Source organism: Neomonachus schauinslandi, chromosome 2 (assembly GCF_002201575.2).
Source record: "Neomonachus schauinslandi chromosome 2, ASM220157v2, whole genome shotgun sequence".
Taxonomy (NCBI): domain Eukaryota; kingdom Metazoa; phylum Chordata; class Mammalia; order Carnivora; family Phocidae; genus Neomonachus; species Neomonachus schauinslandi.
This window is the reverse complement of record NC_058404.1, coordinates 123,058,035-123,072,237: the sequence shown is the minus strand read 5'-3', so window position 1 is coordinate 123,072,237 and position 14,203 is coordinate 123,058,035. Positions and strand designations below refer to the sequence as shown.

General features: G+C 31.2%; 1 protein-coding gene across 1 annotated transcript in view; it reads left to right on the top strand.

Moving 5' to 3' along the window:
- Positions 1 to 14,203, top strand: part of RAP1GDS1 (Rap1 GTPase-GDP dissociation stimulator 1) — a 132,625-nt gene that overhangs the window by 73,465 nt on the left and 44,957 nt on the right. The window contains exon 5 of the mRNA XM_021680405.1: positions 1,153 to 1,299. Within this exon, the coding sequence (XP_021536080.1) occupies positions 1,153 to 1,299 (147 nt within the window). The remainder of the gene's footprint in view (positions 1 to 1,152; positions 1,300 to 14,203) is intronic.

Here is a 14,203-nt window from a genome sequence, read left to right as displayed (position 1 = left end):
TACTAACTTAGTAGCTGTAATGCCCTTGTGAGCCATTTCTTTTACTGACCCTTTAGACCATGCTTCTGTAGCTGCCCTGTCCAGTATGGTGGCCACTAGCCAGATTTGGCTATTAAACAATTGTGAGATGTGGCTAGTCTGAATTAACATGTGACTGTAAGTGTAGAGTACACTCAAATTTCAAAGATTTATCACAAAAAAGACAATTTAAAATATTTCATTAATAATCTATATATTGATTGCATATTGGGATGATGTTTTATTGGATTTAATAAAATAGGTTATTAAAATTAATTTTTTTACTTGTTTTTCTTTTTTTTCATGTGGCTACTAGTAAATTTAAATCACATATGTGGCTCGTACTTATAGCTCTCCTATTTCTTTTATATGAAGAAAGTCAGGTTTAGAAAGACAGATACGCTTTCTTTCATCTCTTTCCATTCCTACCTTCAGGGGTTAAAAAGTATTCTAAAGCTCTTTATATATTCCAACAGTTAAATGACATCTGTTCTATGGAATATATATGTATACATAACAGAAGGTATGTCTGACCATCATTTTGACCACTTGTTGTAATGTTGCCTGTCTGGTGTGTTCTAGAATGGAGGGAATAATGAAAAATGAAACATAAAATAGCAAGAATTGAGAAAAGGAACATGCTTATGGACTATAGAAATGCCATTTAAAAGACCCTTATTGTGATCTAGAATTATTATGTGAGTTAGTTGGTTTTCTTTGATAATAACTGAGAAACACTCATAGAAAGATATATTTAGTGGCTTCCAAGCTGAGAAAAAAAAAATTCTATAAAATATTAGTTCCTGTTTTTTTCTCTTACACAGAATTGTCATTTGTGAAAGAGGAGGTGAAAATTTTCACATGTGATAGTCATACATTCCTAGGACACAGAGTTCTTTAAGATGCCAGGGAGAATTTTTTTTCTCTGAAAAAGTGATTGTCTCTTTTCCCCATCCCACCCCCATTTCCATGTTTACTTGTTTTGTTTTTCCAAAAAGACATATTTAATGCCCTGCCTAGGTTTATTTTCTACTTACTCACTAAGTAAGGAATAACATTGTTATGTTTTATATTTGAAATTGTAAGGTACATTTCTTTTTTCTTTTATTTTTAATTTAACTCTTTGTTTTACAGATGAGGGCAGAAGTGCAGTTGACCAAGCAGGTGGTGCACAGATTGTAATTGACCATTTAAGGTCACTGTGCAGTATAACAGATCCCGCCAATGAGAAGCTCTTGACTGTCTTTTGTGGCATGCTGATGAACTATAGCAATGAGAATGGTAAACAAAATTGAAAACTTGCTTTATCTCTGGGGGAGATTAAAAATCATCATTACTGTAGCACAGACCAAAAATATTTAGAAAAATTATGAGCAAAGAATTCATAAGTGGCATATAAAATTAATAATTAGCCAACATTAAATCACAGTGTTTCAAAAATACAGAATGTTCTAATTTATTAAATGGGACAAGTTTTTGAAGGGTTACCCATGTTAACTAATACCAAAAACCAAAACAACATAATGGTATGCTTTAATATTTCTCACTTACTCACATTTTAAAAATAAACCGTATTTAAAATGGTTTCATGTTTATTACTTTATATTAATGCCAGGAGTAGCTTTAAAACACAAACACTATATTAGTAAGATTATTTTATCTAGATACTAGATTTACTCGTCAGAATAGAAAAAATCTTTTAATAAAATCTGGCCGTAGAAAAAGTTCAGAGTAATTGCAGTTTCTGATTTTAGAAATTTAATAAGTACTTGTCAATAGAAGTTTCTTTTCTCTGTAAAACATTCTTAGAACCTAGCAACAAATGATATGTCAGAATTTTCAGATGACCTATATGGTTGTTAATTAAATGAACATAAAAATGGTGATATGAAAGCTTCACTATACTTTTAAATGTCACAGAAAATGTATCATATGAGTTACAGCACGGATCCAACACTCAAAAATTCTGATAGGTTTCTAGGCTATATCTTTCTGTGGTTTGTTTTATAATGGCATCTTAAGCTGTAGTCTTTGACAGAGACATATTTTATTTTCACTTTGAACATGTAATATCATTCTTTACTTTCATGTGTTCTAGAAACACATGGACCTTTAGGCATATTTTTCATTTTTCACTTTTGGTAGTCACGAGTCCAAAGAAATATTCTCAATAATTTAAAAAAAAAAAAAGATAAACATAATGATCAGTGGCTACTGGCATTTGGCCTTGGTGTTAGGGACAACCACAAACAGTGAGGACTGCAGCCCTTGTCTCATTGAACAGGGAGGGCCACTACTCTCCTCTACTCTGTAGTTTCTAATGGCACTTTGGCCAAATACTGCCATATCTTTCATTTGGAATTGGGGTGGGGGAAGCTGCAAATCTAATTTTCCATGTGACACCTGATTTTTAAATGTTGGATTACATGTGCTTTTTTAGCACTGTACGAGCTAAACTTAGAATGTGTCCTCAGGTCACATCCTATACAGAGGATACCAGATAACCTCTGAATTTAAATTTCCAATAATAGTAAGAAATAGTTTTTATTTGTCAAATGGATAGCCTATTAAACTCAAGCTAGTAACAAATAGTAGCTTTATAGGGTCAGCTACCACTACTTTTTTTTCCCCTGTGGTAGAATCAGTTTTGAAGAGAAAATGAACAGGAGAAACAGAAATGAGAGTCTGGGTAATCCACAAAATGAATAGCTAGTTCCTAAATATTTGAAATTTGACCATAATGCACACATATCTGAATTGCATTAAGAAATCATTGGCCAGTTGTTCGTGTTGCTTTAGCTTCATTTGGGACATCTTGGACACCCATCTTCATCGGGTGTTCATCTTGGACACCTGAGAAAGTGGGACAAGATGCTAAGTGGGAGAATGGTTTAGAAAGATAAATGAAAGAAACTAGCCATGAAGTTATTAGAGCAGCTTTGGATATAAAAAAGTTAGTGTTGTTATGGATTTAAACTCATTGTCGTTTGAGAAAACCATTGTTCAAAGATCTGTACAAAAGCACATCAAATGGTCAAATGGTCTTTAAAAATATCACTAATTCTAATCCAGAGGAGACTGAGGTTTCCTTTGAGTCTGTATAGTAGGGTATCACAATATGTAGACATGTGTATTGAGAAGGAAATAATTAACAACAATCAGAGTCCACAGTTGAAATGCATAATATATTTGTTTTGTTGAGGGTAGGCTTTTTTCCTGGCATGCAAGTATTATCAACAAATAACTTAGATACTTCAGAAACCTTGATTAACTTTTCTCCGAACATTATTGGAGCAGAAGTGTTTTTGTTCCATCATTCTAAAACTGTGATTGGAATGAAGCTTTCAAAACTTATTAGATAAAATAGAAGTAAAGTTATCTTTAGTATTTTAAAAAACAGGTGCCAAATGTTTAACTATCTTCTTTCCTCTGCTTGCATTTACATTTGTCTGTCATGGGGATCATAGTTTGTGAAGTGATTCTTTTTCTCCATAATACTCTTTAACTTAAATTATATTCTTTTCGTTTTACATAATTATTGCAAATAATTATTGTTTTTGTTGATTACTTACTCTTTTCTTTAAAATGTGTGTTTAAAGACTTGCCTACTTAAATATTAGGTCTTTTTGGCTAACTTCAGATCATTTGATATTGATCGTGTACCCCTAGATGAGTAAAAAAAAAAAATAGAGCCTTTTGAAATTCAGGAAGCGTTTTTATTAGCACTGGAAAATGAAGTTCCTTTTTATGTGTATTTACTATTGAATTTCAGTACATAAGCCTCTGCTCGTAACTGAATAGAATAGTTGAGTGATAAATTGTTACTCTACCAGAAAAATTAACTCTGTCCTCAGCCCCAGTAACTTAAGCCTTACTTATAAGAAGTTATTGCTTTAGCTTCACAGATAATTTTTTTTAAATATAAAGATATGAGAGTGCTGAAAATGGTCACAAAGATCCACCAACATAGTTTCTTTGATGATAATATTTTCAAATTGTATATTAGTCCTAAAAGTAAATTGACACCAGACTGAGACTTAAGATTTATCTTCCTGTCCATCTGGTAGACAACTGTGAGCATATCCAATTTTTAAATCCATTAAATAGGGAATAAAAAAAAATTCCTAACCAAATGCAAGACAGATATATTATGAAAATACGTATGTGCTAAAGGTATTTTTGTACCCTTTGATAAAACTATATAAAACTCAAGGTTCATGAGTTTTATAATTTTTGAACTGGCTCTGGAATGTACACTTTTAAGCTATGAGCTGGGTATATTCTTTTATTTCCCCATTTGTGAAGCAATTACAATTTTTTATACCCAAACTGGTAAGTGTGGAATATCTGAATAGAGAAATTTATAATTGCTTAGCCAGAAAAGTTGTGTCCATAATATTATATAAATAAAATCATGTATAAATAGAATAAGACAAAAATTTTTTTTCAATAAAAATCATTTAAAATTTATCCTTTTGGGAAAAATCATACCTATTTTTCACATGGCAGAAAAGCACTCTTCAATTCTGTGGCTCTCCAAAATAGTCTGAGTGTTTGACAGTTATGGTTAGAGCAAAGCATGTTGACAATTTGATACTCAGTTTTTAGGAAATATGCTGAGCTTCCTATATTTTCTTCATCTATTTATTACTTATCCATAAACAAGAAACCCAGACCTATTATTACAGATATTTTTATCTCATTAGTTTCTTGGGTATCTTTTTTTCTAGCTTTGGTTGCCCAATGCCAAAACATAGCAGCGAAGGCTAAAAATTTTGTTCAGATCTATTTTCAAACATAACACCGTTTTAGCTTATAGTAGAAGTTTGGCAAATATTTATTGACTTCTGGATATTTAGTATTGTCTAAAATTTTTTTATTAACAAAATCAGTACTTGGAAGAAAAATGGGTTTTTGGAATGTATTTCCTTTATTAATTTAGAAGCATTACAAACTCTTGCCCACTATATTACTTGATATTCCCTATTCATGTTCATTGTAGTAGCAGAAAGTGGCATTGAAAACATCCTGATGATGGTGTGAAAAATTTACCATAGGTGATCACCAAACAAAAAATCTGCACATGTATACTTGAAAGTTGACTGCAATTTGAATGGAAACAAACCAGTAATCAAAAGCAAAGCACCAGAGTTATTTAACACCTTGTTCATAAAAATTTTTCACCATTTTTATTATCTTACATGTAATATGTAATAACCGTGATGACCATGATTAATCAGTAAATATCTCTTGGAAAACTCTGTAATTAAGAATTTAATTTTTTTCTTAATATACCTATGCTAGAGTAATAAAATACAGGGAGAAGTCTGTTATAATTCTTAAGAAAATTATTGATGGTAAGCACTAAAGTAAGGACTAAAGTTACTTGTTTTATATAAGCTGTGCCGTAAGAGAGAAAAATAGAAGAAATAAACATGCCATCAAGAAAGGAAAAATTGGTTTCCTTCTAAAATGATTAACATAATATACACAGTTTATGACTCGCTTCTTCATGTAACCTATATTATATATGTCATATATATATATAGATAGATGAGGAACATGATATATATTGGATATTTGGGATATCAGTTTGAGGATATGATGATATATGTATGCATGTGATCTATATTTAATTTTATATGTATGATTTTTCAAATAGAGCTCATTTTTCTCTAGTATCTTAATAGCTCCCTATTATTGAAAGACAAATTTCTCTTTTTTTATGGCTCCTAAAATCTCTCTGGGATACTCTTATAATAATTCTCACATGTATTTGCTGTATAGACTCATGATAACTGAACTGTTTGAAGGGAGGCCATCTGTGTTTGAGGAAATGCAACTCAGAGGCATGGGTTTATTACCTGGAGTGTAACAATTGAAATTAAGTATTCAGCCCGTACATAAATTCAGTTGTTTAAAATAGGCCTGTGAAGTATTTTCTCTGTAACTAGAAGATTACTTAATATGTAATTAATTTTAGCTGCTACCTTCATTTCAACCAATAGCAACAATTTCACAATTTTAATCAAACTATTATTCATTTTTCTGGTGACCTCAGTCTTGTAACTTGGCTTACTTTTTCTTCATACTTAAAATAGGAAGAATAGAAATTAATAAGGAATAATCCTGATGAAAAACTAAGAGCACTTTCGCCTGAGCTACTTGTTTATTTTTATGTTTTGGTATTACTTTATTACATGTAAGAAAGAATACTTCCTAGATATTAGATGTTTAGAAAATGATTTGCTTTGCATAAGTGAGGAACTATTTCCACAGTTTATTTACTATGGGTACAAGCTAATTAATAATTACATATAATTCCTAAATACTAAAAACTTTTTGCCTAACTTTAAGGTAAAAAAAATCAGAATGTAAAATTTTTTTCTTTGTAACTTATTGTCTTTTTTCCCATAATTGTATTAATTTTCCAGTATATCATTTCAGTGTATTTTCTGTTCATTTTTTTCCCTTGTTTAAAAGGCCTGGGAGATGTGCTTTTAAGTTTGCATCTTTTGAAGCCTAGTTTGTCAAATTAAAGTACTCTAGTGTGTTAAACAAATTGTGTTAAAAAAACTTTTATCGTGCAGCTGAGAAGTTTTTAGGATTTAAAAACATATATTGGTAATTCTTTATTTACTGTTTTCTCTTTGTAAAAAATTTCTGAATTTTTACTGTTTGTCTAACAGCATTCGAATTTACTCAGCCAGGTTGCGCTCAAGAAGTTCTGCTACAAATGTCATTTTAAACAAATTGTTTTACTGAATGACAGAACGGTTAGTTGTTCTTGTGCCTCCTGCTAATTTGGTCTATTAAATTTGACCTATAAGACTAGCTTAGCTTTTCATCCTAATCCTTCCAAAAAACTGCTATAATAATGCTGTTACTTAATGGATAAACTAAGAACTTGGATTTTAGTAGAAGTGTACAAAATGCACATTTGGTGTAATTCCACATGGTCAAGTAGTGGCATTAATATTTAGCTTTGACCATTACAAAATGAACTTCTGAATGCAAGAATCTGAAATTTTATGACAAAAAAATGAAATGATTGTTAGAGTTTTTTCATTAATGATTTAAAGTTTGGCATTATATTACAGAAACAATACTTAGGATTTTCAGCTTCCTAGATTTTCTTAAAATCAGATTATAGTGGTGCATATAGCATTATGATACTAAATAGATACCAATTTTTAACTGAAGGCAATAGAGCAGCAAAATATGTTTGGGGTTCCTTATTCTCTAACATGTTTTTCTTTCTTTATTTGCTTTTTGTCTGGATTGAAGATAATTAATCATAGATGTTATTGAATATTATTTTCAAGATTTTCCTCATAGTAAAAATTTGAGGTGGCAGGGTTGGCTTTCTGATTTTAATTCATCATCACTAGATATAAAGAATTCCCAATTTGGACTTCTTTTTGGAAGATTCATGGCCTGAGTGAAATTAAGTAACTAAAAATTAAAAACAGCTCCTGACATTTATTTTATGTTGTAAATTCTAAAGAGGATAGGTAATCTGATCTCTATTTTTCTGCCTTGATTTAATTTTTACATTTGTATAGTTTGTTCACCATCATTAGTTATTGTCACATTTTAAGTATTGCAATATAAATGTACATTTACATTTCAACTGACAGAATTTCTGCATATGAAGCACATAGGGAGATTTTCTCTATATATGGAATGCTTACCTAAATTTAAAAATGAATATTTAGATAGTAACAGTAAAACTGAAAACTAGGCCTTGTTTTTATTATTGATGTTACTACACCAGTTGAAACATGATGGTATCAAGCCCATGATTATTGACCATGTACAGGTTTGTAGGTGCCAGAAATAACACTGAAGTAAGTATTCAGATGTTTGGCCTTCCAAGAGCTAAGGCTAAAGCCAGAGATGAATAATGGATTTTGGCCACCTATCAGTCCATCTTCAATGTGGACTACTTAAAATAGCCATTCAGAGAAAAACTCAAGGCAAAGAAGTATCATATGTAGAATCACTTGTATAAAAATTAGTAATCCTGTCTTCTAACTACAAGTAAAATCCAGTTAAGACCAAACTGCCTATATTTTGTTAAATGAAAATTTAAGTAAATACTGTTTGAAAAATGGGGATTGGCCAGAAATCAGAAATCTTTTGGTTATGTAATGTATCTTATTAACATAGTTTGTGTGTTGCAAAGAATTTCCATGTAATTTTAAATTAATAATAGTAATGCTCCAGGATAACTAGTATTATTTGTTTTCTTTTTTTAAGCCAGTAAATCCTCTGTAAAACAAAGAATTTTTATGTTTTTAAATTCTGTATGTTTGTAAGGTATACATGTTGAGATGTACATTAACATGGCACTGAGCTTAATTTGCTGTGCAAAAATGTAGGTTTAAATTAATGCATCTATGGATATGGCCTTTCTTTCAGCAATGCTATTTGAGATCAGAGACAGGATATATTTCTCCCACTAAGAGCTGCTTAAGCAATGGCTGGCAGTAGTCATCTTAAAAGAAAACAAACAAAAAAGTCATAATCTTTAAAAGACCAGTTTCTTTCTGAGATCAAAGCATAGAGTTTCCTTTAATCAGAGTAGACACATCTGTAGAAATTTCCTTCGTAGCAGTATTCATTACAAGAGCTGATCTGTAGTAGTAATTTAACCTGAAGTGAGCCCAGGGGGAAAAAAATTATCTACTAGATTAAGACATAATCACTCTAAGTGTCATTGGGTTGAGAACAGTATATGGGTAGGTCTCTTAAGGATAATAAAACATTTTTCCTTTCTCTTGTGATTTTGCTTTGGGGTTTTTTTTTTTTTTTTGCTATTGTTTTACATTATACTCACTCGTAATTCTGTCATTATCTCTAAAATTTTTACAAAAGGGAGATTTTGCTCTTGTAGAGACTCTTATTTTCAGAAGAAACTTTTGAATTCTTTTCTATTTTTTAACTGTTAGAAAACAAGAATTGTGTACATGTGTTGTTTTAAACCTCCAGTATTCTCAGTGCTAATGAATTTTGGTTCTCTCTTTTTTTTTCATTGAAATTACTATTTGTCATTAAAATGTATAACCTGGGGTTCAAATTATAGGGATAATCTGGGTGTAGAACACATAATGCATGTTTTGTTTAAAGAGGGCTTTTAAAATGCTTGATTTGAAGTTAATTTTAAACATATGTAAATATTTTTACTTTTAAATGCTCAATACTAGGTTTAGATAAAAGTTCTCCACTTTCCTGACCAAACAAAAAGATATTAAGTAATAAGTAACTGAAAAACTGTGTACATGCACATGTGGATGTATAAAGTTTTTAACTACGAATCATCCTCTTGGCAGCTGTAAAGTCAGTTTACCTTTCACTATTTAATCCACTACAACTTGTTTAAACTTAACATTTCTATTCACTGTTTTACATCATTTTTAATTTTTGTGTCTTTTTTGGAAGTATATATATATATGTATATATATATATATATATATATACATATATATATATATATATATATATATATGCCATTAGTCAGGGGCAATTTTCTTCAGTCTTTATTATGCCCAAATGGCTTTTATCTAATTTGTATTACAATTCATCAAGATTTATATTTGCTTGTGTTTATTGTTTCAACTGTAGATAATTCACTTGATTGTAGATGGTTTTTATGCAAGCCTGTAAATAGGAATATTGTACTCCTTATAGTATGAATAGTATACATACTATATATACATACTAATGTAGAAACTATGTATTTTGAATTGTGTATATCTTTTTTTGACAGTTTCATCATTAAGTCCTATTTACTGATAAGCTTAATAATCTTATAATATTGTCTGTAAGGGCCTTTTCTTATGAATAAGGTAAACATGTGTTGCAGTCTTCTTAAACTTATTCTTTATAGTAATTGATCAACGTAACTTCAATTGAGTTACTGGGATTCTTTTCTGGACCTATAATCTATACCAATGTTTTAAACATTAAACTTAAAACTCAGGGGGAAAAAGGTTCTTCAACTTAAGATCTTCTCTCCAGATCTCCATTCTTTGGAGTTTCCATGAGTGTGACCTGAAGAACTTGGAACCATTGAAATTCAAATGTAGGTAGGTAAGTGTTCACACCAGCGCATGCGTTGATTGCCTTATATCTCTTTGTATATGCATCTGTATTGCACCCCCTCAGTGCCTTTCTTCCTCTTCCTCCCCATAGATCATGTAGGGCCTGTGTCATCTTGATATTTTGTAATTCTGTATTTTGGTCAGTATTTGTCTGTGATGTGTGTCAGGAGCAATCTTTAAAAGTCTTCAGACATTTATGACATTGTGCTGTCTAAAGACTGTCTTTCACACATAAGTGTTTGCTCTGTACAAGCCTGGGTTGCATTTTGTGAATTGTGTTTGTTGAGCTCTGATAAACATTCCCCTGGAGTTGCTGGTATTCATTGAAGGATGCCAAAATTCTCAGTCCTGCACTGTTTCACTTTTTCAATTCTAGAGAATGTGAACTATATCTGGTTCTAAGAATGTCTTCCAGTTAGTCTCTGATTTAAAAGTCATACTCCTGATACCATCCATAATGAGTGTCACCTACCATCCTTTGAAATCCACTCACAAGCTTTCTCTGGGCAATAAGAAAAAGTGATTAAACTTAATCATTTATTTCCAGCAATAAGAATTAATACCAATTTATTCCACACAAACAGGACCCCTACTTAGCCCTACCCCTCCAAAAAAAACTATTGATAACATACTAAGTTGTAACTGAAATAGGCAAACAGACCCAACCATGGAATATTCTCCTAGGCTTAAGTAGAGTTTCTGCTCAAATAAGCAAAATAAAATGTTCAGGTGCTTAATGTAATTTTGCTCAAAATATCCAAACACCAAAATCTAGGATTCCTACCATGCTTTTAATTTTTATTTCTTTTCCTGTTATTTCATCTGCCAAGCACATCATTGAATTTCGGAATCTCTATTCCATGTTCCGTTTTGTTTTGTTTTCCATCTCCTATGGAAGTTAGGTAATCCTTTGGCAGTGGTTCTTAAACTTTTGGTCTCAGGACTCTTTTAGACACTTAAAAATTGAAGAAGACCCTATAGAATTTTTGTTTATAAATATGGGCCATCTCTATCAATATTTACCATATTAGAAATTAAAATGGAGACAATTTTAAAAATTATTTAATATTGCATTTAAAATAATAACTCACATTACCATGTATTTTTATGAAAAATAACTTTTCAAAATAAAAAATATTGCTGAGGCACCTGACTGGCTCAGTGTGTAGAGCATGTGACTCTTGATCTCAGAGTCGTGAGTTCAAGCCTCATGTTGGTGTGGAGCCTACTTAAAAAAAAAATTTGCAAAATTAAAAAAATTGCATAGAAGAATAGCATTTATTTTACTGTGAATGTGTGATGGGTCAGAATATGATGACCACCAACAGAAGTTGGTGCCACTGACTAGATTGATAATAAAGCCCCAGCAGTTTTACCCACCACTGTTTCTGCACCATTGTGTAAATATCAGTAAAGTACAAAAGGCATATAAAATCTTGGTATTTTTATGAATGTAGTTTTGGTTTTGTGATCCTCTGAAAGGGTTTTGGGGACCCCATTTTGAGAACCATGTTCTAGGATGCCTGCTTATCTTGAAATGAAAATTTGTATCAGTCTGTTTGAGTAAAGTTTTTTTCCTCATCTGGGCCTTCATTATCCAAGGAGAATGACTTGCCTGCAATTGATATGAACAGACTTTAGAGTTATTTGAGTGTAATTTTTGTTTTAGTTAGCCTCATAGAGATGGATATAAAAGAAAGCACCCAAGTGATCAAAAATGAGTATGTCCATTGGATGACTATATAATTTTTCTCTTTACTTGTGTGTGGTATGTGTGTTGTATGTGAGTATACAATTAATTTGGCTCCTGGGTAGCTTTAAAACACATTTTCCCAAAGGAAAGTGATTTTCATGAATTAGGGTGATTCACACCAAATGCCCTTGGGCTATACTTCTTTTTTCTCCTGATTTACCACAATTTCAAATATTCCTGCTTCAATTTGTATGCCAAAGATTTTATGAAACTATGCAACATTTCCTATTTTTTTTGTCCCTCATTTCCCTGGAACCAAAATTCATGATACCTTAAAAGCAGTCCAAGGAAGTGGTAGAGATGCCAAGTTAGGAGAATGTGAAGAACATCATCTTCTAAGTGGTATTCTCCTCTTGAGTTATCTCCATAAAATTTGTTATTTCTCTGATGTCCCTGGACTGTTGGATTTTTATAGTTTGTGCCAACAGTACTGAGGGGGTGTGTGTGATGCTTACATATATTGCAGACATATAGTGGAGTTTGACTCACACTCAATGCATGCGCTAGTGCTCACGCTTACATACCTGAAACTTAATGATTCAACAGCTCTGCAGTATTTGAAGAGGTAGTCAAAATGAGTAAATAAATAAATGAAATTTAAAAATACTGCTAAAGAACAAAGATCTGCAAAGGTGATCCAATAATAAGGAACTTTACTGGTAAGTAATCAAAATAATTTCTGACTTGGAAAGCTTATTGGTGCATGATCGTTAAAAATACTATAACCATAATACAGGTATTCTGCCGATAAAACACATAACACTATACCTTTTAACATAAGTAATTTGCTTATAATACAGATACTGTGAATCATTCATCAATTGCTGAATTGTATAGTAAGAAAAAATATTTAACATTAAAGGCATAAGAACAAATCATTTAGTTGAATATAGTCTTTTATTTCTGTCTCTTTTTGGACCAGATTTCATAATTCCATTGCAAAATTTGAAATTGTTTTAGACTCTTTGAACTCTAAATGTAAACTTCCCTTTTTCCCAGGCCTATTTTCTTGTTTTGGTTATAGGCCCCCCCCAATTGAACCAGATAGTATGCGTAATCACCCACTCATCAGTTTTCAGGGTGATAAGCCTCGGTTGGCTATCCCTTGATACTTTATTCTAAAACAGGAAAAATTGACTACAAAGACCGCCAGGCATATAATCAACTGGAATGTGAGGCAGCTCAACCCACCTTCTTGTTCTTATCTGATAATCACCCAACCACCTCCTTATCAATTGATTAAGAACCAAAAAGAGTGATGAAGAGATTAGTAAGCAAACTGTCAAAGGACGCATGCTTTAAGGAAAATGTTTGTAATAAATAGGATTTTTATCTTTAGATTCCCAGTAGGTAACTTTAAAAAGAATTTGGAGAAAATTATTAGCTTGAAAATGGCATATAATTTTCAAAGGAAACAGAATTTTGAAAGCATTCCTGTATCTTTGGATGAAAGTTATTAATAGTAATAATGTTTTACATAGGCATGTGTTTATATCTTTCTTAGCGTTTTGTAAGAGGCAGTACTTTTGATTTTCATTTGGTTTATTTACCTTCAGCTTTGCTACAGGTATTCTGTCATAATTTGTTCATGAAGAGCCATTGTGGAAATCCAAGGCCTGTTAAGTACTTTAAAACTAATTAATTTCTTAGAAAATGAAGGCAAGCAATGATGACAAAGCATATTGATCTCATTCTCTTTACTTCTCAAGCCAAATTTTCTTTTCTTTACTAAAATGCTTGTCACTCTTATTAAAACTTTGAAAAGAAAAATATTTTAAGTAACACATTTTTTCCTTGTAAAAACTACTTTCCTTCCTAGCAGTCATCGAAGAACATTCTGCTACAAATAATCGAAATGATTTTTGTGTATTATATATATTTTTCATTCTTTATTATGAAGCAGCTGTTTTTAAGGGATTCTAAGATTCTTCTCTTGGTCTTTATTAAATTTGTTTTTCTATGCTTTTCGTATATTCTGCTTTCCTATAATACAAATATTACTTTGTCTAACCTTTTCACATAACTAGCAATGGTAATGTTTAATTATTTATAAATTTTTAAAGCCTACTCTACAAAGGTATACAACCCTGTTTTTTTTTTAATTATGTTTTGACATGTTATTTGAGTTCATTTCTAAATTTCTTTTAGTCGTTGAAAAGATTCAAAACTCTTGTGAACTAATGTTTTAAAATTTTTCAGACAATTGTATGGATGGACTTAATCTTATTTACTGTAATTGAAATAGTATTGAGTTTGCAATAGGGAGAATAAGAGGTGCTTTCTTCTTACTCATGTTCATTTGATACATAAACACTTTTGTTTGTTT